Source organism: Pithys albifrons, chromosome 2 (assembly GCF_047495875.1).
Source record: "Pithys albifrons albifrons isolate INPA30051 chromosome 2, PitAlb_v1, whole genome shotgun sequence".
NCBI lineage: Eukaryota > Metazoa > Chordata > Aves > Passeriformes > Thamnophilidae > Pithys > Pithys albifrons.
Window position 1 is genome coordinate 33,764,065 of NC_092459.1, and position 24,284 is coordinate 33,788,348.

The 24,284-nt window shown below is 39.4% G+C and overlaps 1 protein-coding gene across 1 annotated transcript in view; it reads left to right on the forward strand.

The window, feature by feature from the left end:
* CYB5R4 (cytochrome b5 reductase 4) overlaps positions 1-7,199 on the forward strand; it is a 32,367-nt gene extending 25,168 nt beyond the window's left edge. Inside the window, exons 12-16 of the mRNA XM_071548704.1 lie at positions 821-973; positions 1,563-1,713; positions 4,230-4,316; positions 5,706-5,870; positions 6,579-7,199. Coding sequence (XP_071404805.1) covers positions 821-973; positions 1,563-1,713; positions 4,230-4,316; positions 5,706-5,870; positions 6,579-6,633 — 611 coding nt within the window. The 3' untranslated portion in view covers positions 6,634-7,199. The remainder of the gene's footprint in view (positions 1-820; positions 974-1,562; positions 1,714-4,229; positions 4,317-5,705; positions 5,871-6,578) is intronic.
* Positions 7,200-24,284: the final 17,085 nt, after the last annotated feature.

The following is a 24,284-nucleotide window of genomic DNA, read 5'->3' on the forward strand; positions in this document are numbered from 1 at the left end:
GTAATTAGTTAGTTCCTTTTGGTTTTTTGAAATGAGGAGGGTTATTGTTGCAGTTTTGCCTTTTTTTTTCCTCTTCTGAGAGATTTATAGTAGTCATGGTAACACTACTTTATACTCCAGTTGCACGATATTAATGATAATACGAGCTTGTGAGACAACTGTGTCTTGAAAAGCGCGTTTATGTGCTTTTCTTCAAAATTCTGTAGAATGTGGAACTTAAGAAAATGGAAGGTTAAAGAAATATACAGTTTATTTTTTTAACAGTACGTTATAAAATTTGTGTATTAATGGTTAATGCTGGTCACTGTACTTGGATTGCACTATGCATGGTAGAGACACTTCTTAGAAGAATTTTTAAGTAACCATTAACTGAGTACTGTTATGTTGTCCTCCTCCTCCCTACCTAATTTTTTGCTGATGTTCAACTCTTGTGATCTCTCTTTCTGTCACAACAGCTTTTTGAAATGATACTGCAAGAAATTGTGCAGTACTAAAAATCTGCAGGTTAAATTCATAAAAAAATCAAGCTGCAATACTTGAAAATTAATGAAAATGTTTAGATTTTCAGGGATGACTCAAGAGCATTTAATTCAGTGTTCTGAATTGCTACGTAGCATAGAAATACATAATAATAATTGGGAGTACAAGGCTTCCAATTTGGTATAGTGGAAAGTAGTATACTTGCATAAAAGCATGGGGTAGTGTGATTTTTATGAGATATACAAATTATTTATTTACTCTTTGTTTACTTTCGTATTTGTAGTAACTGGATGTAGAGTACTTTTCATATTATTTCTGCTGTCTTTTGTCTACTCTTTAGGGACAGAGGCAGTAAAACCATATACACCTGTATTGCCTTTTTTGCCACTGGATTTCCAAGAACCATCTCACCATGATGGTGTGCATATATATTTAATGATTAAAATTTATTCCTGTGGACTGTTCACACAGGCACTTGACTGCCTACAAATTGGTAAGTCTATATCAGGGTTTTTTGTTTGCCTTATCTTTAAATAATTCTCTGTCTGAGTATTGAGATGTTCCTATTGTTTACCTACTTACACATCAAGACATACTTGTAACTTTTTTTAAAACCTTGCTCTCCATGGCTTATTCCCACTGTAACTGGGAGTTGTTCATCGCATAAAGGTGTCCTGACTGATCTGTGCGAATTGTATTGCACATTATAGTTGATCACTTTGAAGTCAGATGCTGTGAGAACAGGTTCTTGTACTTTCACATAAAGAAATCTACATCTGTTTTATGGGACTTGAGATGCATTTCCTTTTCCATTTTAGATACAGAAGTAGGTTTTTAACACTGACTTCACAAATGTTTGTGTACTTACATCTTATGAAATCCTTCAAGACAAAATATTTTAATTGCATGTCTCTTCTTTAAATGGGTGATTCTTTTGTGAAATGTACAGTATCTTTCTGAAAGGGAGTCTAATACTACAAAGGCAATATGAAATGGCCTTTAAAAAATCAGAATACTAATTTGCTTGTTTTCATCTAATTATTGTTTACCTTTTTTGTGTTGTTTTTTTTTTTTTAATAAAGGAGACTATATTTCTGTCAGCAATCCTGAAGGCAACTTCAAGAAGTCACAAGTTCAAACTTCAGAAGATCTCATTTTATTGGCAGGAGGGACAGGCTTCACACCAATGGTTAAACTGCTGAATTTTGCTCTTGCTGAAGTTAGTTGTCTCAGGTATGTACAATTCTTACGATGTAACCCAAGCTAAAATCATCCATAGGAAGGATGAAACATAATGGGCAAGCCTCAGTGTTAGTAAAACAATTAAAATAAAATGGTATGAAAGCATTTTTGTTCAACTTATGCCGAAAATTGGCATGCTTTAAGGAAGACTGTCAAAATCTTAGGCAACCTGCACATAGTTGGTTATTGGCTACCATCAACATAATGGATTGATTTGCTTTTTGGATTTTAGTTGTGGTACAAATGAGCTCACTGAGTAGAAACTTTGAGGAGTTCTGTTTTTTAACTAGCTTTGCAGTTGAGTGTCTTTTTTTAGTATTGAAATGTTGAAATGTAGATACTGTTTTTTGCACTCAGGAGGGCTACAGCTGTTTACTTAAAACATCTCTCTGATATGTCTGAATAGGTAGTGTATTGTTTTCACCTGCTAAACAACAGTAACACATTGTTACCAGATGAGTTCCAGTTTTACAATGTGTCACTTCTTATAAGCACAGCATGAAGTATGTTCAAATGCATAGAAAGGTGTGTATTGCATATGCATTCTGTATGTATGTATGTATGGCCAAACTTCACAAACGCAGATTTGGGAGGGGCTCTCCCCACGTGGGTGTGCCCTTCCAGCCTCGCAGTGGACTTTTTAGGTGAGGCACAGCGTGCGCAGAACTGGCCCCACCCTTTAAGTCCTGAGGTCCATCTGCCACGGCCGAGCGAGCTTGGACAGTGACAGTGAAGTCCTCGGGACTGTCCCAGCACCCGGCACTAACCGGGGCTGACCCTGCTCAGCATTCGAGACGTGACGGGATGGGATGGCAGGGAGGCATTGAACTGCCAGGGGATGGTCCCACTGAGACTCGAACTCTGGGATTCAGAGTCCAGAGTGCTCTCCTTTACATCATGGGACCGGCCCATGCATTCTGTACTCTGCTTGTAAACATACAGAAGAAAGCATTACTTGATCTTGGTAAGGGAACAGGTTGTTATGTCTTTTGGAACCCCAGAAACTAGTACTTTTGCTTTTGAAACATCATAGAGAAATTAATTGGACACTAGCCTTCATACTAAAGCTAAAAAGAGTGACATGTACTGCAGAGGTTTGTTTCTAAAAAATCAAACAAACCCTAAATACAGACACTGTTCTTAAACTTGCTGAGCACAGAGATCATGTACTGTCTGGCTCTTCCAAAGTGTCCTGTTTTGGTTTAGCTTGGCAAAATGGCAAGTGCCCAGTTGCCTTTCAGAGCCCCCCCCGCCCCGCCAAGGGAAAGGGAGGGAGGAAAAAACCCCTAGAAATGGAACTTTGAAATGGCAAGGTTTTTATATTTGCACAGAAGAAAATAGAATTTAAAACAGAATATGATATAACACATATAAATACAAACGTGAAAAGAAGTAATACCTTCATCAAGTCGTCCAGCCTAATAATACAGATTCCAACCACCCAAACTCCCAGAAAACCTCCCTAAAACTCTTCCAGAGAAACCTCCCAGCAAGAGGAGGGCAATTAACAAGAAAGTGTTCACCTCCCTAGATAACAGAGCGAGGATGATGGCAAGGCCTAATCTTGGGAGAGGCAGGGCATCCTTACACGTCCAATGTGAAGAACAAAGAGACAGAAGCTCCACCTCCCTCTTTTTATACTTCTTGATGCTTCTTGATGATGCCAGATGATATGAAAGATCTCTTTGGCTGCCCAGTTCAGGTGATGCTTGTCCCTTCTAATCTATGTCACATCCTTTGGGCCTGCTGAGTTGAGGCCTAGCTGAAACTAAAGCCAAAACTACCACATAAAGTTAATGTGTGTTTTACCTCTACTGTAGCGTAAAAATCTGAAGAGTTAATGGCACTGAACTTAATGACAGAGCATTTATTTTTTATGTGAACTGTCTGGCAAATATAAGACTTGTAAACAGTTGCTTTCCAGGCAAATAGTTTTTATAAATCAACAGATTAAATAAGGATAAAATGACCTGGTACAGACCTGTAGGTCGCTCTTGAAGTTAAGAGTTAATTTCCTGTTCTGTGTGTTGAGGTTTCATCTTTATGAAATTAATATTGACATAACCTTCTTAATTCCAGATTCACCTCTGTGTGCTGGTGTGTGTAATATTAAAAAGGTACCAGCTATTAATTGTAGTGCTCAAACAATGAGAACCCTCTTGATAAAACTTGACAAGTTCTGTTGTAATTTCAGCAGGTCTTAGTAACTTAAAGAGACTTTATTTTATTAGGACAGCAGTTCCTGAAGTAGAGGGTGCAAATGTAGGCAGGGTTATGACATTTAGAAGAAAGGTCACAAGTCCAACAGACTTTCAGATACAGCAAGGAAGAAACTATATTGTGTTAGTAGCAAAAAGATTTGAGGATTGCAGAGTTGCAAAAGATCAAGGAAATAAAAAGTGTAAGTAAAAGGTTTCTGTATGATGCAGTAATAATTGTTGAACGTGTTTCAAATATAGAAACAATCTTCAGTTAATATTTCCTTTTATTATTTTATATTTTTTAAGGACAGTGAAACTGATATTCTTCAACAAAACAGAGAATGACATACTGTGGAGAAACCAACTAGAGCAATTAGCTCTGAAAGATGAAAGGTATTTAAAAGTCTTGTGGAGTACAACTTCTACCGTATCAGTGTACAGGATAACAAGTCTTGGGGCTTAGACTAACTGTACAGCTTTGGCACAAGGACAGAATCTGATTCTGTAAGTTCTTAGCTATGGATATAATGGGACTTAGGGAGTGGAAGGAGATACAGTGGTTGCAAATGCATAGCAGAGGTTTTGTCAGTATGTTCTGTACGTTGCTAAAGGAACCAGAGATTTTATTTGACAGTGTTTTGTAGATGGTTATTGCAGAGGGTATGTTGATGAGGTGATTTTAAGACTGAGAAGTTTTTTGATGGTGAAGAATATTAGCCTTAACAATAGAAAATACCGATATGCAAAGAGAGGCACAGAGGCGATAGAGGATAGTGTACTCTAGGAATAGAAGTCTTTAAAATTAGTGTTACTTGTTGGGAAAATATTTATGTAGAATACTTTTGCTGTCACTTGCTGGGAAAATATTTATGGGGAAATTCAAAGTTTAAATTGGCTTGTTACTTTAATTTTTCCTACTAATTGTTGCATTTTTAGCTTAATGCAGTAGTGTCAATGTAATGTCAACTGAATGTCAACAGTTGCACTAGTGCCCATGTACTGTCAACAGGCCATAGTTCTCTTAGGAGAGATAAGATTGTCAGGTTACTTTATAATTTCAATTCCCTTGCTGTTATCACCAGATAAATCATCATTGCTTAGATTTTGCATGATAAAAGTATGTTTTGTTTATGCTTACCTGATTCTTAGTTGAATTGTTTGTTTGTTGAAACCACTTGTTCCTTCACAACACTGAAGTGAAAAATCAATACTATTTCATACCCTTGTGATGTCTGGCACATTCAAAGCTTCATAGTCTAGACATTGGGAAAATTTACAGTAAAAATCATTTCTCTGTTTCAGTAGTTGCCTCAGATACACAAGTGCTTGTTTTTTTACTCAATTACTCTTCTGTTAGTGAGTTTTTGAAACCAGTTATAAATATCTTCTCATTAATGAAATTGTACTGACATTTTCACAGTAAAATCTGTGCTTTAGTATCTTAATTGGTCCCAGCTGGTATTTTTTTGTTTTATTCGTGGAATTTTATGTTTTGTTTTATGGTTTTCTGGGGTTGTTTGTTTTGCTTTTTTCATTTCTTTGAAAGGTAAAATATGCAGCTAGAATTTTTTACATTGTAAGACTTGGTTAAATAATAAAATGCACAATATTGGAGGTGATTTGACTGACTTGATCAGTAGGGTCTCTGAGATCTGATACTGCAGTGGGGAACTGAACAGAACAGAAAAGTAATCATAGGAAACATCCGTGTCTTGGTCACTAGCATTATGTGCAGATGTCTAATCAGAGGCAGTATTTATGAAATATTCTTTTGCTTACCAGGTTTGAGGTTCAATTCATTCTTTCGCAACCAGCAAAAGATTGGGTGGGTAAACAGGGGAAGATTTCTTCATCTCTTCTCTCTGAATTTGTGAAAAGAAGCAGGAAAGACTCCAAAGTGCTTATTTGCATCTGTGGTCCAACACCTTTTACAGAACAAGGAGTACAGTGAGTACTTTGAATGATGAACTAAAAAGCAAAGAATTTTAAAAAATATGATCACCTAGTCAGCTGCAGTGTTTCTGATTTGGTAGGCTTTGAAAAATGGCCTTAATGTTTTCTGCTCTGCAAGAGAACTTTCAAAATGTAAGAAAAAAAATTGCTGGTATTAATTTGATGTTCATAGAAAAGTTGCAGTAATAGGAAATAAGCTTTCTGTGTTGGTGCTAGCTCAACAAAATAAGTTATAGAAGGAAAGTTCAAAGCAGGTGTTCTATCGTAAACATTTCTCTCAGTTGTTTTCAATTAACGCATTTATTTATGTCTGTCCCTAGTACTTTTATTATTTTATGTGCATATTTAGAGATAAAGGTTCTCTAACTTTCACTTGCCTAGCTTCAAAATATTGAACCCATATGACATCACTTGACTCTCTGCAGTCCCACTGAAGTCAAGGTGGATCTAACGGAGGGTGGAATTGGCCAATAATAATGCTACGTCTTGAGAAATCTGAGCTAACTCAAATGCTGTCTGTATTTATTTTTAGAAATTATTTTCAGTATCCAAAAAGTTCATAGAGTATATCCAAGCTCCTGGCATTAATTGTTTCCTAAATGTATTTGCAGGGGCAAACACAAGATAGTAGTGCTGATTTATGTCTGTGGTAGGTTTTGAGTTCCAAATATTAATATTACCAACTTGATTTGTGACTTTCAGATACCTGAAGGATCTTGGATACTCCCAAGAAGAGATACATGCTTTTACTTCATAAACCCATATGAGGATATCAATGTTTGTTTGTATAATTCAGTGTTACTTATTTACCTTCATGAATTTAAATCAGTGAGAAGCAATTTTGTAAGACTTGAAATGTAATTCTTGGTACCAATCTGTTTCTTGGAAGAAGTATATCTTTGAAATAACTTTTATACTGTGTTTTATCTTCTTTTTGTAAATATTTTTGCTAATACTTGAGTCATCCAGGGTATTAAGTTATTGTAGAGGCAAGCAAAAAAGTCTAGTATATATTACATAAGATATTTCGTGTTGTTTGTTCATGAGAATTCTTAAATTTATGACAAGTGCTGGTTTAAGTTTTGACTTGATAAAGCTTATTATTTCTTACTGTAAAAAGTCTTAAGAGCAATACTGTCTGAAATTAAATATTGCACTGTAACTCAGGTAACTGGTAATTGAAAAATGTTCCTTTTCATCTGATGTCTCTGTTTGACTTGCAAGTGATCCAGATACATTTTTGGCTTTGTAAACAAAGAATAAAAGTACCTTTGGTAAAATACAAACTTGACATCAAATAATAATTAAAAAAATTTTACATTACTTTATGCATTTCTGAATTTTTTTTTGTACTTTCAGTTTATAATGTCATATGGAAAGGTTTTTACAAGCTTGGTGCACCAGCTGAGAACGCAAAACAGAGACACAGTCTTGGTCTGCTACAAAACTTCCCATGTGACCTCACTGATACCAGGAACCCTTCTCATCAGATTTTATAAGTGTGAAAACATGACAGCTTTATAAAGGTGAAAACATGACAGCCCACAGATACCAGGGTCAGGACCACACAAATCCATAAAAATATTTGACAGGCTGCACTAGTAATTAAATGAGGTTATTTGAATCAGTGTGGTTTTTCACTCTGTTTTTAAAAGCATGTTATCATGAGGAAGTAATCTGCTGTCTAATAGTTTGGAGAAAAAAGCAGCTATTCCCCTTCCAGGTGTTGTCAGTAATATTTATAGGTGTTGTTTTGTATGACATCCACTACTATTTACATTTTCCTGTTTTGTTGAATGGGTGTCTCTTGCTCCTAAGCAGCCAAACTTGTAGCTGTGGCATTAATACTTTAGTGAAAAATGTTTTAATGATACCGTTTGGAAAGGTTAAATAGCTATCTGACAGTGTCTGGCTACGTTAAACTGAGCTGTCATCTCTCCAGTGCCCCCTTGTTTATTGGACTTGAAGTTAGAAATGGATCTGGTTGTCAGTCATTTCCTATAGGTAACAAGTTATTTCAGAAGAGGCAGGAGTATTGTCACAATTTAGTCATCTAGAAGGAGCTAAATGTTTTCAGTTACGATTTTGAAATGCCATATTTGTGGAGATTTGTACTGCAAAGGTCTGAACAGGTTTCTCTTCCTTGGAGCAGAACCATCAGTGCTATTTTGTGGCTCGGCTTCGCGAACACAGATTTGGGAAGGGCTGTCCCCACGTGGGTGTGCCCTTCCAGCCTGTGCAGTGGAATTTAGGTGAGGCACAGCGTGCGCAGAACTGGCCCCACCATTTAAGTCCTGAGGTTCATCTGCCACGGCCGAGCGAGCTTGGACAGCGACAGTGAAGTCCTCAGGACTAGAACCTACAACACCCGGTATTTCCCAGAAGGTCTCCTATCCAAGTACTAATCCGGGGCTGACCCTGCTTAGCTTCCGAGATCTGACGGGATCGAATGTCAGGGAGGCCTTTAACTGCCTTTTTGTCAGTGCTATGCTGGAAAGACAAAATACTCATTGATTTTTATTATTTTTTTCTAAACAATTCTTACTCAAAAACTGAGTGATACTGAGATGACAGTGTTACTGGTGAAGAGCAAGAGAGGACTAACATGCAAAGACAGATACTTGGAGGTCTCAATACACAAATGTTTTACCTTTGAAGACTTTTGAATGGCTGCTGCTGGTAGTTTGTTTCTGATTCGTTCGTTGTCAGTCACGAACAAGCACTGAATTCAGAAGTGTTTCTGTTCATAATAAAAATGGAGTATCTAAGTGTGGCCTGGTAAGTGGGACAGGCTGGAGATTCCATGAATTTGTCACTCGGACCAGTATGCTGTGAGGACATGATTGCACAGAGAGAGAGAAGAATGGTCTTTTGGAATGGTCAGAGAATCATAGAATGGCTGGGGTTGGAAGGGACCTTAAAGATAATGTAGTTCCAACCCCATTGCCATGGGCAGGGATACCTTCCACTAGACTGGGTTCCTCTAAGCCCTATCCAGACTGGCCTTGAACACTTCCAGGGATGGAGCATCCACAGCTTCACACGTTCCAGTGCCTCACCAGTATAGAATTTCTCCCTAATACCTAATCTAAATCTGCCCTCTTTCATTTTAGAGACATTCCCCTGTGTCCTATCGCTATGTGCTTGTAAAAAGTCCCTCTCCAGCTTTCCTGCAGGCTCCCCGTAGGTACTGGAGGGCTGCTATAAGGTCACTTCTCTTTTCACGGCTGAACTGCCATTGCTCTCTCCTCCTAGGGGAGCTTCATATGCCCTTGGATCATCTTTGTGGCATTCCTCTGGACTCAATCCAGCAGGTCCATGTCCTTCTCAAACATGTTTGACTCCAGAGCTGGATGCAGTACTTTAGTTGGAGACTCACAAGAATGGTGTAGAAGAGTAGAATCACCTCCTCTGACCTGTTATTTATGCTTCTTGTGATGCAGCCTAGGATGTGTTTGGCTTTCTGGGCTTCAAGTGCACATCACCAGTTCATTTTGAGCTTCTTGTCCAACACCCACAAGTCCTCTTCAGGGCCGCTCTCAATGTACTTGTGCTCAGAATTGCATCAACCCACGTGCATCACCTTGCACTCGCTGTGTTGAACTTCATGAGGTCCAATAGGCTTGTCAAATACTCGGTTGTAAGGAACACAGAACCAAGTATTCCAATGTAGAGCTTGGTAGTTTGGTAATTTGTTATACACCAGATTAGTTATGGGGGCAGAACCACCTTGTGGGGTGTGCGTGTGTGTGTGTGTGTGCAGGGGGAAGGGATGGGTCAAACCTCATGGAGTTGAGGTGGCATCGTATCCATCGTGACAGGCCCCTGGAGCCCACATGGAGAAGCCCCAGAGCAGCTGCCAGCCACAAACAGCCTGGGAATAATACTCTAACACCCCACAGCTCCTGAAGCTCCTGACCCAGCTTGGATTGGCAGGCACAGTGAGAACATAGCCCCTGACCCCGGCCTGGGAGCCCAGAGTGGCCGGAGGGTCAGGGGCCCCACCTGGCAGTTTGACTGTAGAAACCAGAGCAGATAAAACCAGAGGTTTTGGGGTCCCACATGTCGCAGCCCTGCCACCTGGACGTGCGAGAAGCTGGTCTGCCACAAAGTCTTATTGATGGCTCTCTTTTTCTCCTTCTCTCTTCTTGCTTCCTCTGTTTCTTTTTCTTTACTCCTTTTCTTGATGCTTTGGGTGGCTCAGAACTGGAGGGATTGAATTTGATTTAAGTGTGGTGAACTGTTTGAACATTGCCTTGGGTGTTGTTGATTAGTATGTACTGAGCTGGTATTGTGGTGGAACATTTTGTCTAGCTTGTGTATTGCCCTTTTGAACCATTGCCAAGTTCCCTTATTTTCTCCCCTAAATTAATAAAGAAACTCCTTAAAAACGAGCCTGTGGCTTATTTTCTGCATGTTTTCATAAAAGAACCCTATATATATATAAATATTAAGGTAATAGTAAGCCCACAGCTGCGAGGCTGAAGTGTTACATAATTTGACACAAATTATAATCAATTAGTGTAGCTAACAATTATCTTCTTGTTGTTGTTGTTGTTTTTAATCTATCTGCACTAAAATTGTGGTGACTTCTATTTCTCAACAAGTATTTAGGGTTATCTTGCAACTTCTATGATTTTTATTACAGAGGCAGCAATCATTACTTTCTGGAAATTAAAAAAAACACATTCTTATGTTTTCCTAACTAGATTTTTGTCCTGCACTGGTAGAATTTTCAGTTCTTTAACATTAGTTCAGTGACTTGCTTGTTGAAGTTGAATGGATCTTTCTGTAAGTGTTTTGTTGAAATTATTTTTACAGTAAGTTTATGCTCAGCAAAATGATACATTACCCAGCTTCTGTTGAATCTGGCCTTCAAATTCACAGTTACTGGATGAGAAGAGGAAAGGGAATAGCCTCTCATGCTGTGCAAGGATTGAAAAAAGAGCTACCTTCTCCTAGAAAGTAAGAAAGGTAGAAGGTGACACCAGAATACTACTCTCCTATGACCTGGTTTATGTCAGATAAACACTCTTTTGAGCTAATGCTCTGTGCCATCACTGGATAGTAGTTCACCAAGAAACAAACAAATTTTAGTTTTTTGAAAGGAAATTTGAAACATTTATTCAAAGGGACTGGCTGAATTACTGTGTCATCAGGATCAAACAAGGAACTTGTATGGAAAATGATTTACAGGGAAAAAGGCATTCCACAGTTCTTTGTTTGGAGTATTCTTGGACTTCATTGCTCTTCATACAACTAGTTGCATTTACAGCAGTAGATACATTTTTTGTATCTTGGAGAAGTATTTGATTACAGTATATATTGTCTGAAAAGAGACTATTCATAAAATACTTAAGATTTTCCACACATGAGAAACATGAACAATACAGGAGTTAATACAGTGTTTATATTGCATTTTGTTGTAGAAAACATGCAGATTGAAATCCCAATTATGCCTTGCCATCCATTTGGAAGACAGTTTTGTAGGTGGCTGCTGTGTCCTGCTGATAAGGAAAAGAAATTATCAATTGTAACAACTACTTGCCAACTGTATTTTTAAAAACAACTTTTTAGAATTTTTTGCCTTCAGTAAATGTGAGGAAGACAACTGCTTATAGGAAAATCAAATTTGCAAATAGCAGTTCCTATTCTGGAATTCTTATATTTTCAAAGAGTGATTAAAACAAGATGAGAGGAGCCAGTGTGAGGTGACCTAGTCGATCATTTCTCTGCTGCTGATTAGGGACATGTTTGTGTATTCATTAAGAAAGAATTGCTTATAGAAAAGCATCCTTAAGTAAATCATCTAGTATATGTAAGGAATTTGAAGAGTGCAATAATTCAGTAAATCTTCTTTAACAAAAAAGAAAAAACAAACCCCAAACATTCTAATGTTTTGTTTACACAGTGTTTATTAAGCCACAGAAACCTCCATGTAGGTGTATTTCATGATACTAACCCTTTTCTAGGAAACTTCCTGCATTACAGATCTTGTACCCACTAATTTTGCAGTTTTGAAAGCCTGCTGATCATAGCCAAATGAAAACCTTAACCCTCCACACAGATTTGTGGAAGTTACACCCACAAAATTTGCACATTAAATCATGATCTCTCATTTTTCTCTTGCAGATCAATCTGTATCATGGCTCTTCCAGCTGCATAGTGTGGAAAAAGAATATTTTTGGTTCTGCCTACCGTCTTCATTGCTCTGACTTTGTCAAGGAGATATTCCTATGGGGATTCTTCCTAGACCACTTCAGGAGGACCTCTTTTATCATGGCGTTCTACATTTCCAATTGAGAAAGTACCTATTTAAGCATCTTTTTGCAACAATTGAGATCCAGATCACATCTAAGACAGCAGTTGACAGGAATCATAATTTGATATCTGTAGTGGAGTTAGGTGGAGGAACACTCTTTTCCATGTTCGAAGGACTTTCTGCTGAGATGAGCAGAGTTGCTTGTTTAGCCCAGGACAGGCTCTCAAAAGTTCAGGCATTTTGAGGATTTTTCAGATGTAATTTAGGATTAATTGTCATAGTTATAAAAGCCTCTGATTTCCTTTGAAGTTTGAATAGATCTGTTATTACTCACAACTTGCTTTGCACAAGTAACTTATCATTTGACCTAGCTTCAACTTTCTAATCTAGATATGATACAATTTGTTAAAAATGTCTGAAGTGTATTTTTAAGTTTTACTTACATTTTTCTAATACTGAAAAGACTTGTTGCAGATTATAAATTTTATAATACATTCCTAGAGTGATGGACACCAGGCGATCTTACTAAATAAGTTTTCACACAACCATTAGCAAGAAAAATCTTGCTTCATTTGATTCCTTTCTATAGATATTTGAATCTATTTGGAGTGGGGTTTCTGGGTTTTTCCTAGTCTAGCCTGTATAAATTTGGATTGAAAAAAATACCAAAGTCTCTGAACCCGCACCCTTTCAACTTCTTGAGCAGATATAAATATTAAAATTGCCAATCACTGAGAAGAAAAACACTCAATTCACATTTTTACAGAGCTGTCTTTGTGTGATCAGTGGCTTAACTCTCTAGTCAGAGTCCAAATTTACTTAGTCCTGGGCCAGATTAAATACTCCCTGGCTGTCTCTCCATACAGTCCTATGTGTATGCAATACAGATCCTCTAACTACCTGCCTTTCATTCTCTGATCTTCCTGTTCCTGGACAAATTTCATGTTTTCACAGCCAAAGTTTCAGGGCAGGCCTGTGTGCTTAGTTCCTATGGAAACACACTAATGTCTTCACACAAACTGGTCATGCTGAGTTGCTGTGGCAACATAGGTAAATTCTGGTAGGTGTAAAAAATTATGTCCATGCTGACTGCTAAGTCTGAGTATCTGGCAGGAGCTTGTGCTGGATGCCCCAGAAGGAAGTGGAGAGCTCTCTAGGACGCAGATGATGGCCTTAAACCTTTAACACAGCAGAATCTTTCTCCCAGCTTTCATATCTTTCTGCATTTAATGATGAGAATGCCTGTGCTTTGTGTTTTGTAGCCTCCCAGGGGATTTATAGATTCTGTTATGGATGGTTGGGCTTGTAGAGGTCAAATAGGAATGTCTGGTTTTTGTCACCAACTTGCAAATGTTTCTAGGTGAAGTGTACCTTCTGGCAATCCTGTCTGTATTTGGATGTGGAGGAAGAAAACAAGGTCCTGTTGGAAATATTTTCTCCTATTTGAAATAAGGAATGCATTTCAAATGCAGTAAGATGAAGCGAGGAAGATCTAGTCATTGAGGATTTAAAGGCTAGTAAAACAAGAAGTTTGAATCACTTACAGAAGATACAAAGATTCATACTTATTAGCCTGGCAGAAAATGGGGTGTGGGATAGACTTGAGGTAATGTCACAGAGGAATAACTAACTGCTTGAATTGACTACACTGTTAGTCATGCAAGAGAGCCTTTTGCCAATGTGTGTTTAAAGTCAGGTATGTTAGTTAAAGCACAGTATGACCTTTCTCCTCACTAAGTCAGAAGCAGTGCCTGGCTCATTCCTGATAAAGAGATAAAAAGGTTGCTAAACCTACTGACCAGTCCAGGATGGGGAGAAGGGAGTCACCTGGCTTCCTGTTTTGGTCTTGTTGATCTTTGCTCTGAAGTGTGTCCCTCTTGATCAAACAAAGGTCAGTGCAGAGCACAAAGTCAAATTTTGAGCACCAGCTCCAAAGGAGATGAAGAGGAGACAAATCATTTTAGAGAAGAGTCATCTGTTTCAGTTAAACTTGTGAAAACTATACCCCAAATGGTGATCATTGCAAGGAAAGGTGTGCCAGGGAGATTCTGCTCCAATGCATGCTACAAAATGGCAATACGGGACATATGAGTGGCAGGTCTAAATGTCAGCAGTTTGGGTGATGAAAGGAAAGAAATTCTGTCCATGGAGGTTATAATCTAGGGGCTTCTGTATAAGATGAAAAAAACCCCTTTATATTTTGAATGCTACATTCAGGTCTAAATACTCACAGGTGCTTTTAGACTACAGGGAGAAGACAGAAAGAAGTGTATATACAAGGTAACTGTTAAATTTTTGGGGGAAGACTTCTAAAAATTAGGAACATGAAGGTAAGTACCCAAATGCAGGGACACAAAAACTAACTTTAAGGGACACAAAAAGCAGCTGGTGTAAGCATGTGTTGTTGTCAGGTGTGTCTTAAGGAGAGCCATCTCCTACCTCATCAGCAGGCTGAACCACTGTTGAAAAGTGCATTCAATGCCTCTGATAGCTCAGACTGGAGCTGTGGAATTTGCTCCTAAATACCACAGTCATTGCGAGTTTTAAGTAAGGCAGACTTCACCTGCCACCTCTCCTTAGCCATTCAACAGGATGAGTGAATAAAAGGAGAGTAGATTCTTTAAGGCAGCATAAGTCCAAAAAGTTTTTAAATAACCATCTTAAATCCATGTACTATCCTTTCAAGACTCTACATCATTCCTCCCAGGAAAAATAAGTTTATTAACAGGATTTCAGTACACTAGTCAAATGAACAATGTGAGTTTTTTGTGCAGAGATTCCTGTGAAATTATTTTCCTATAAAAAACACTGAATAGTGAAATCTCAAATATCAGATTTCCTGAGTAAGTAGTATTAATATAGAGAGATTCTTCTGCATATTTTGAAACCAGTGAAACAATTTTAATTATTTAATATCTTCCCTGCTGTTTTCTTACAAACTGTAGAAAACTTGCCATCAAAGCTTCCAAGTTTAGGTGCTGAATTACTCCCATGTCCACTTCTTGAGAAACAACTACGGGCTTGACCAGCCCTCCCAAACCTGCATCCTGGAAACCATGCAGCTTGGTATAGGCTGCTTTCTCTCTGTTCAGATGCTTAATGTGAAGGATAGTGGTAATATAGGACTGGTACTCTGCTAGCTTTGGACTCTGTGAATATAGTAAAGACAAACACTGACAAAATCTTTTTGCAAACCTGATGCTGTTTACCCAATATTAAGTAACAAAATCTGGAGAATTTCAGTAGGAGGACTTCTCTGGCTAAGCTCTGTTGGGGTAGGCAAGAATTGCTGAAAGTGTTTCATGTGCTGTGTAGGAGATTGGACTGGCTGGGCAGTCCACCATGGTTTCTGGGTTTTACCAATTCCCTTTCAGAAGGAAATTATTTACTTTGTTTCTCCTCTTTTTGCAAGACATCAGCACTATGCTGAAAGCAGTTAAGGTCATCAGGGTATTCTCTGATCTTTAGCTTGGATGGAAAGAATTTATTTTTATTTGAGACAGCCTCTCAAAAACTCCATTCAAGGGGACCTTTGATCAGGCAATGGTGTCCTGCAGAACCACAGACAGTCAGTGAACAAGGGCAAGGAAGGGAATTCTGTATTGATAACATACCAGCTTCTTCTTACATAGGATGTTTGGTGAATTTTTGTCAGACTTGTTTATACATCACTTGGTCCAGTGAGGCTAAACTCTGTTTTAGGTTGCCTCATCAGTGCTGCTGTCTCAAAATGTCCCTCTACCTTACTCCCTCCAATTTAAGGGCTCAAACCACCTCATATGCATGAACATAACTTACATACTGTACAGGAATAATGACTTATGTGTGTGTCTCTGCCCCTTCTATGTAACACTGTGGTCACTTTTCTACTCCACAGCACTCTCCTGTGCTCCATGCTGCTCTCTTCACTTTCTCCTTAAGCTGAGTAAGTGATAAACAGAGTCAAGTCAAACTCAGAACAAACATCTCAAATTTCAGCTGTCTCTTCTTTCTGTTTCAGGTATAAAGTTGGTGTGCCCTTTTTTTTTTTCCTATTTCAGTTTGCCTAAGACAAGAAATAGCATCTCCCAGCAAAACACATCTTGTTAAGATTAAAAAAACCCAAGACAACTCTTTGGCACATACTGAGGACATAAGAACATGATATCTGGCCTATATAAGGGAGAGGTTTGCCAACCTCTCTTGATAAGGCCTTGCAATGACAGTGTCACTTGTCTTGGTAAGCTCTTAAATTTGTGTAACCTCTCTGGTATTCACTTAGTAAAATAAGAGTAATTTAGTAATAAAATGTGTCAGTGTATCTATAGCTACTAAGGAGCTTTTCCCAGCCCAGAAACTAATTGCTTTGGAAAATATTTTCTTAAACATTCATAACTGATGAAGATCTGGCAACAGAACTTGTAAGTAGAGGCCAAAATTTTCTGTAGTTTCTTTCTGATTATTACTACAAATACTTGAAAATGACTGTAAAGAAATATTGACTGTGGCTCCTTTCTTCTTTTATCCTTTGCCCAAGTCAAGACAACCCATGGGTCCTGTGTATAACTGCTTATTTTTTTCCAACTGGAAATTATATTTTCGTATGTTTATCAAGGTAGCAGAGAAGTTTTTTTTTTTTGACTGCAAGTTAAGGATGATTAAAAATAACTGCTTGAAATATGTTTATGTCAATTATTAACCTTTTGTTGAGTACTAATACTAAACACACTGGTGTCAGCTTCCTCAGCCCATCAGTTGCCACTGAAAGAACTTACAGTGAACTCTACTTTGATATTCCAACATGTCCTCTGGCGAAATTGTGCAGCAGATTTAATGCTTCTGGTTTTGTCTGTGCTGTGTCATCGTGTTTGGGTTTGTGGTGTTGTTGAACCATAGTTGTTATACCAGAAGCCATAAACAAAGACTGATGGACAGCTTAGGTTTTGCTAGTACAGTTTAATCTACTAAAAAGCCAAACAATGTATTAGATCAAGACAGTGAGGTGTCCTGATCTGACACCGAAGCTGAATGCACCAGAGCTTTTGTTTGGTAAAGCGCTTGACTTTGATTCTCTGTATTAGTTCCTGTAGTCCAGCTCTGAAAACCAGCTTATGCCATGAACCTGGAATACGCATGTAGCATTTCCTCTTTGCGTATAGCAGAGATCCTTTTGACAGCATGGAGTGTGGGCACCTTGTCAGTTGCAGGGGTGCTTTTTTCTGTTTGCAGGCATGGCTATACAGAGGTTCAGTCATCAGTGAATATCTATGCTCCCCAAAACATATGTAGAAATAGTAGAATAAACAGGAGTTCCCTTGGGTTTGAGACATTAAAAAACAATCTTCCAAAGTGATTTGTTGATGTAATCCTGTAACAACTGGATAGTTACCATAAAAATGAAAATGTTGCTCAGCATAAGAGAGAAAATAGCTGGACTATTGGCCCTTGCCATGCATGGTTTGGAACAACTTAGCTCAGATTCCACTCACTGACAATAAAGCTAACAGAACAATGTCATGCTTAATGAAACAGGACAATAACAAGACCAGAGTATGTCTCAGATGGGTAAATTCCTAGAGAAAGAGGTACAGAATACAAATTTTGTCTCTATTCCATGCACAGTTGTATTGCTAATGGCATGCAGTGCTTTTGACAGTCCAGATGGCTTCCTAAGTGAAAGCATGTTTGCTTTTATTTCCCCTTTCAAACAGACTGGTATCACAGTGTTTGCAAATAAATTTTATGTACTTATGAGAGTATAAGGCAAATTCAGAATTTATATCCTTTTAGGCTGTGAACAGTGAAACCCAGAGACAGTGAAGTTTTACTCAGTGAATAATGATTATATAAATTTTAAAATTGCTTGATAAATAATAATATACATTTTTTTAAATGCAGTGGAATCTCCTCTTGGTAAAGCTCTTAAAACTTAATCTAATTCTAAGAATGACAACAATGCCTGTGAATCGTGTATTGGGATGCTCACACAATCTGAACATTTGAAAAAGTAGCTGACATCAAAACTCTGAGAAGTGGGGTTATCTGGGAGTATCTCTTAATGTGTGCTGCTTGACACTTGCGTGGGATAAATCCATCACTCAGGCACAGGGTTTACTTCCTTTCCCATTATACATTGGATGTGACTGATCTGGCAACTGCAGAAAACCCCTTGTTTAGGCTGGGGCTCTATGTACGTTCAGTTCAATGCATGGTGAGTCTAGAAAGCAGAGCTCATCCCTGCTCTGACAGGGTTTTCTGACCTTGCTGGTCTTTTGTGAGGCTACAGCATCAACAGGACATTCCTCTTTTACCCTCAGTCCTGACCTACTCAACTAGGTTGAGAACTTGGTTTAATGAAGGTACTTCAGTCTTCTTGTATTTCATCAAACTGGCTACTTGTTCCTCACAAAATGGAAAACTACTGGCCATCCTTTGCCTAGTAACTGTTGTGGAGCTTTGCCAGGATGCCAAGAAGGTGAATTCTCTGTGTAGGGTACAACTGGCTTATCCTACTTCTTTGTCCACTAGTCTTTCATTCCTTTCAAACTAAAAGATCTTCCTGATCGCAAGGTTTAGCGAGTGAACTCTTCTTTCCTATTGGGGTTTGTGAATGCAAAGTGCTGAAAATAGTTTTAGCAGTGATGGCATCAGCAACTAGAATGTGAATTCCTAGGCATTGAAAAAACTCCACTTCTGCCTAATGCTGTGATAGTGTCTACTTGTGAGATTGCTTAGTTTGTAAAATGCTTCTTCTTTGGGATAAGAAACCTATTAACCACTTGTGAGCAGGGCAGCATCCATAAATGTGGGAGGCCTTTAGTCTCCTCTCCTTTTGGAGGAACAGGATCAGCATGTCCCACTTCTCAAAGCAGTCCTGGCCACTGAGCTGTAGGACAGCAGTGACCTTAAAACAGTCCAAGTGTGGCTTCTGTCTTGAGGCTGGGGTGGCTTAGATGTGCGGAACCACATTCAGGTGAGGCACCCTGGCCATGACTCCTTGGTGGACATGGTGTTCCCTCATTTAGTGCATTTTTGAGATGGGTTGGCTTTATGTGCATCTGTGAGATCATCAGCTAGTTCATTTCCTGCTGAGCATACTGCTTTTGGTCAATCTCTTTTTTTGAGCAATAAAATTGACCGTGTAGATGTCTGTGCTGGGACTGAATGTACTGCCTAGCCTGGGTGGTAGTTAAAACTGGAATGAAACAACCATGACAGCTGCAGTGCTTTATCTGAAGTTGACTTGGGCTCTTCAGTATCTGTCACAAAAACGTGGACTTGAAAATAGTGCCCACTGTCTTATTACTAGCTTGGGGTGATTTCATGTGTTGGTGGAGGTGAAGAGCAGCAAACACTTTATTTCTTCTCTCTTCCTCACCTCAGCCTTCACTGAAAAGAAGAAATGGCAGCATAATAAACCCAGGTGTTGAGGAGGACATGAACTTGACACAACCCGTAATTTCAGAGTGCCTCAGAGCATTGCTTGAAAAAATGCCAAGCTAAATAACCTGAGAAAACAGCCAAGCTAAATGTAAATGTTTTGACTGGCGGGTATGATTTTAGTGACATTTTCACAAGGGTGTTTAGAGATGGGAATGTGATGCCTTAAGAAGTGTTTGAAAAAGAAAATGAAACCAGCATGAAATCCTGTTATGTGCCTGCAGAAACACAGGAGTGATCCCGAGGTGCAAAGTGTGCCTTCTATTTCCCATTGGTTTCAATGAGCCCGAGGTCAGGCCCTGAATGCATTTTCTCCTGGAAGGCTGGAAGCAGGTCACTGCATGCACCAGGAGGAAGGTTCCTCCTCCTTCTCAGGCTTGACAGGTAGGGCTGGTACCTCTTACAACAGGTATGAGGCTCTGGAACTGGAAGGTCAGACAACTGATGAGATGGGCAAAGGTCCTTCTGGGGTAGGGGAGCCTCCTAAAACACCGCCTTTACTTCACATGAAAACCTCCTCTGCTAAGAGGAGAAGGGTAACTGTAATGGGAGACTCCCTTCTAAGGGGAATAGAGCACCCAGTATGCAGACCAGACCCAACTCACAGGGAAGTCTGCTGTCTCCCCGGGGCTTGGGTAAGGGACATAACTTGAAAACTCTCCAGTCTGATTACTGTCTGCTATTGGTTGTTCAAATTGGCAGTGATGAAACAATGAAGAGAAGTCTGAGGGCAATCAAAAGAAACTTCAGGGCTCTGGGACAACTGGTGAAGGGATCAGGGATCAGGAGCAGAGGTAGTAATCTCCTTGATCTTTCCAGTAAAAAGGAATGAGGAGCTGTATGAGAAGCAGCTGAGGGCATGTGGTCTGTTCAGCCTTGAGAAGAGGAGGCTGAGGGGAGACCTCATTGCAGTTACGGCTTCCTTGTGAGGGAAAGAGGGGCAGGCACTGATCTCTTCTCTGTGGTGACCAGTGACAGGACCTGAGAGAATGGCCTGAAGTTGTGACAGGGGAGGTTTGGGTTGGATATTAGAAAAAGACTCCTCACCCAGAGGGTGGTTGGGCTCCTCAGGGAAGTGCTCACAGCAGCAAGCCTGACAGAGTTCAAGAAGCTTTTGGACCATACTCTCAGGCACATGGTGTGACTCTTGGGAATTGGTGCAGGGCCAGGAGTTGGACTTGATGATCCTTAAGGGTCCCATCCAACCCAGCATACTCTGTGATTCTGATTCTGATTCTTGCTGGTCATCTGGTCCTGCAGGTGGCTCTTTCAATGAACATAAGCAGTAAATATATATCTCCTCCTTCCTCTCTTCACATCAGGCACAGAATACATCTGCAATGGACAGAATTAAATAAAATTGCTATTTTGTTTCAGATTTCCTCTGCTTCTTCTGTCTGTAAGAATGGTGATTTATTCAAGTCTAGGCTGCTGTTGAAAACAAATCCCAGAACTGGTTTTTCAATAAAAACTACTTTGTTTATGAGAATAATCTGTCCTGTATTGCAGAGGTATAATTACGATAGGCACTATGAGAATTGCATAATTCAAGAACTTTATCCTATAGAAGAAAAGGAACTAATTATTAAAAGCATTCCCATTATTTAGGAAGAGCAAACGTCTTAAAAGAAATTCAGTTCTTTGGTGGTGACTTGATTTATTACAAGGAGCATTGCAAGGACTGTCTGTGTGAACCCCAAGGAGATGTGAGTGTGGGGCCTTAATTTTAGCTTTTGTTTTAGGTAAGTGCAGGAATCTGAAGGTAATAGACTATTTGCAGAAAACAGCCTCTGTGCACATAATCTTCTGAAGCAGAGTCCCTGGTGCTCTGAGATCAGAGTGAACCGTGTTCTCCTGGGTCATTGGCAGCCCAGGGCTGAAGCTGCTGGTAAGGCACATTTGGGCTGACAGAGGGAAGATTTCTTTACGGAATATCTTCCTTCAAATCTATTCATGGATATATTACCTTTTTTTGCCACTGTCAAGAAATTCTGATCTGGTCAAAGGGTTTGGAAGTCTGAGGTGAGTATCTTGCGTGTCCTGCTTGCCTGGTGGTTGGCCTCTGGTCTCTGCAAGGGGCTAGATCCATAGTATCTTTATTTTGCCTTGTGACTACATCTCCTGTGAAGCTGTCTTGTACTTATTCCAATTATTGTATATCTCTTATGCTTCTTACTCTTGATAAGGTACTTTACATAAGAGAGCAAACATGTCAAGACCCTGTTTATGCTGCTCTTTGCTCCTACAACCTGTCATTGAAGAACTATCACTGATGCTAAGAAGCTATCTTGTTTGTGCAAGTTGCTTTCCGAAATATCTGGTAAACAAATTTCTTGACTGGTATTGCCATTAGTTCTGTTAGAGAAACACTGGCTTGATTGTTATTTTATCTGCTATGCAGCATGATACTCCTGTAAACCAGACTCTGGTAGTTTGCCACTGAAGAGTAGTGTCATCAAGAAGTTTCCCTTCAGCTATCTTTTTCTGTCCTCTTTAAAAATAAGATATTTTTTCCAAAGTGATCATTGTCATGTAGTGTGGACTACTGACAGTGTATTTATCCAGTCTTGCCTGTCTGGAGATAGCTGTTCTGTAAGCGTCTCCCCCATTGAGCCTTCAAGGACAAGGTGAACTTCAGCTTGGAGTAGCTCTTCAACCATCATGTTTTTTCTGGAGCTTAAGGCTCTTGATTCTGATTTCCATGTTCCTTTCCCAGCTGCAATTTTAACAATCTTCTCCAGAGTGAAAAGAGTAATTGCAGAACTGACTAGTCTGGATAGGAGATGGCCTGCATGCAAGAAAAGGCTGAAGCAATGAAAATGTGGTAGGATACACCTTTTTATTAGCTGGTTTTGATATAGAATCATTGAACAGTTTGAGTTGGAAGGAACCTTGAAGACCATCTCGTTCCACTCCCCTGGTAAGACTTCTGGTTTTTAATGTGTGTTGTATGCTGTAGTTATTTTTGCCAGTTAACACTTACAAATCTGACATTCCTTATACATTAGGCACTATCCAGACACTATCCATTAACTTGGTTGATAAATGATCATATTCAGCAAGCAGAAGAGTAGGCAAATACTGTTTGCTACTAAATTGGATAAAAAATCTTTCTTTGATTCTAATAGCTGAAAAGCCTAAACTTGGAATGGAAAAATTTTAAGCTGTACAACATACCCTGTTCCTTTTTAAGTGTTATGACATCCTTAACAGTAGGGGGAAAAAAAAGGGCTCATCTGAAGTAAACCTTCTGGGAGGGTAAGATTTGAACTTAAACATTTTTCATGCGTTGCATAGCAATGTAATTTGCTTGCTATCATATGCTGTGTGATCTGAATTTTTCATTCAGCTTCTGATTATGAGTGTCTCAAAACTGGGACAGTCCTCATGAAGCATTTGTTTTTTTCAGTAATTAGAATTATTGATATGCCTTCAAACAAAAGGGTCAATGAACAGAGTGGTGTCCTACCTTTATATGTAGTGGTGGTGATGGAAAGGTGAGAGGCATGATCCACATTCCATAGCCATCCAGAAATCAAGTGCAGGGTGTTCAGCTCACTACTGTCCATAGTCAGGGGGAGAAGATGGGAAAGGACTCCTACTGACCATGTTTCACTTAATTGCAGACTTGTTTCCACTAGGCAACAAAACCCATCTTTCCCTCCTCTTTCCCTGTACAGGATCTGGCTGGAATGTACTTCTTTTTCTTCATAGCAGCTCATATGATGCTTTGTTTGGGGTTTATGATCAGTGTTGATAACACACTGGTATTTTAGCTATTGCTGAACAGTGTCTGCATAGCATCAAGGTTTCTCATTCTTCATATCCAGCCCTGCCAGGGAATAGGTTGGGACTGGGGAAGGGACACAGCGAAGCAGATGTCCCAAACTAACCAAAGAGATATTCCATGTCATATAATGTTATACTTAGTTACAAAATGGACAGGGTTTAGGGAGATGAGCCATCTGGTTTTGCTCATGGCTGGGCATCAGTCTACCTGTGGGGGGTGGTGAGTGGTTGTTTCATTTTGGTTTGTTTTCTTTCTCCCTTCACCCACTTCTCCTTTGCTTACTAAACAAGTTTTGTCTGGCTTTTACTCTTCCTTTCCTCTTCTCCTGCTACACTGGAGGTGGGAGGGGGAAGAGAGTGAACAGTTGTGGGGTGGTCAGTTGCCTACCTGGTTTAACTCACAACACAACTGCATTGAGAAAACAGCTTCCACTTCCACTCAAGCTGTGTGAGTTCCTGAAGCCTTGGTTGTACACACCTATACAAGAATTGAAACAACTACAAAACAAAAAGAAGCTAATAATATCCCAAGTTTCAAGCCCTCCATCACTATGTCTCTGCTGCCCATACTAAGCATACTTCAGCCAGCACCAGCTGAGCTGCAAAGTACACAGAGCACTGATGCATATCCCCAAAACTGTCTGCACAACCCTGAAGATGACACTTGTCAGCTATGTCTCTTACTAAGGCTGATCACGTCTAACACAGAGTCACATTAGCATGGCTGCAATGATTTCATCTCCCAAAGGTAAGTCATTCCAGACTTAACAGTACATGTCCTCTGCGGCATTGGATGGAATAGTAATCATTAGCATCATGCAGCAGGTCTCTGAAGCCACTGAATCCAATCAACTCTTACAAGCATGGATCCTACCAGTGAAGACACTAAGTAGCTTTCAATAAAAGTCATAGAGCTTCTGAAGATGAACAAGCATGAG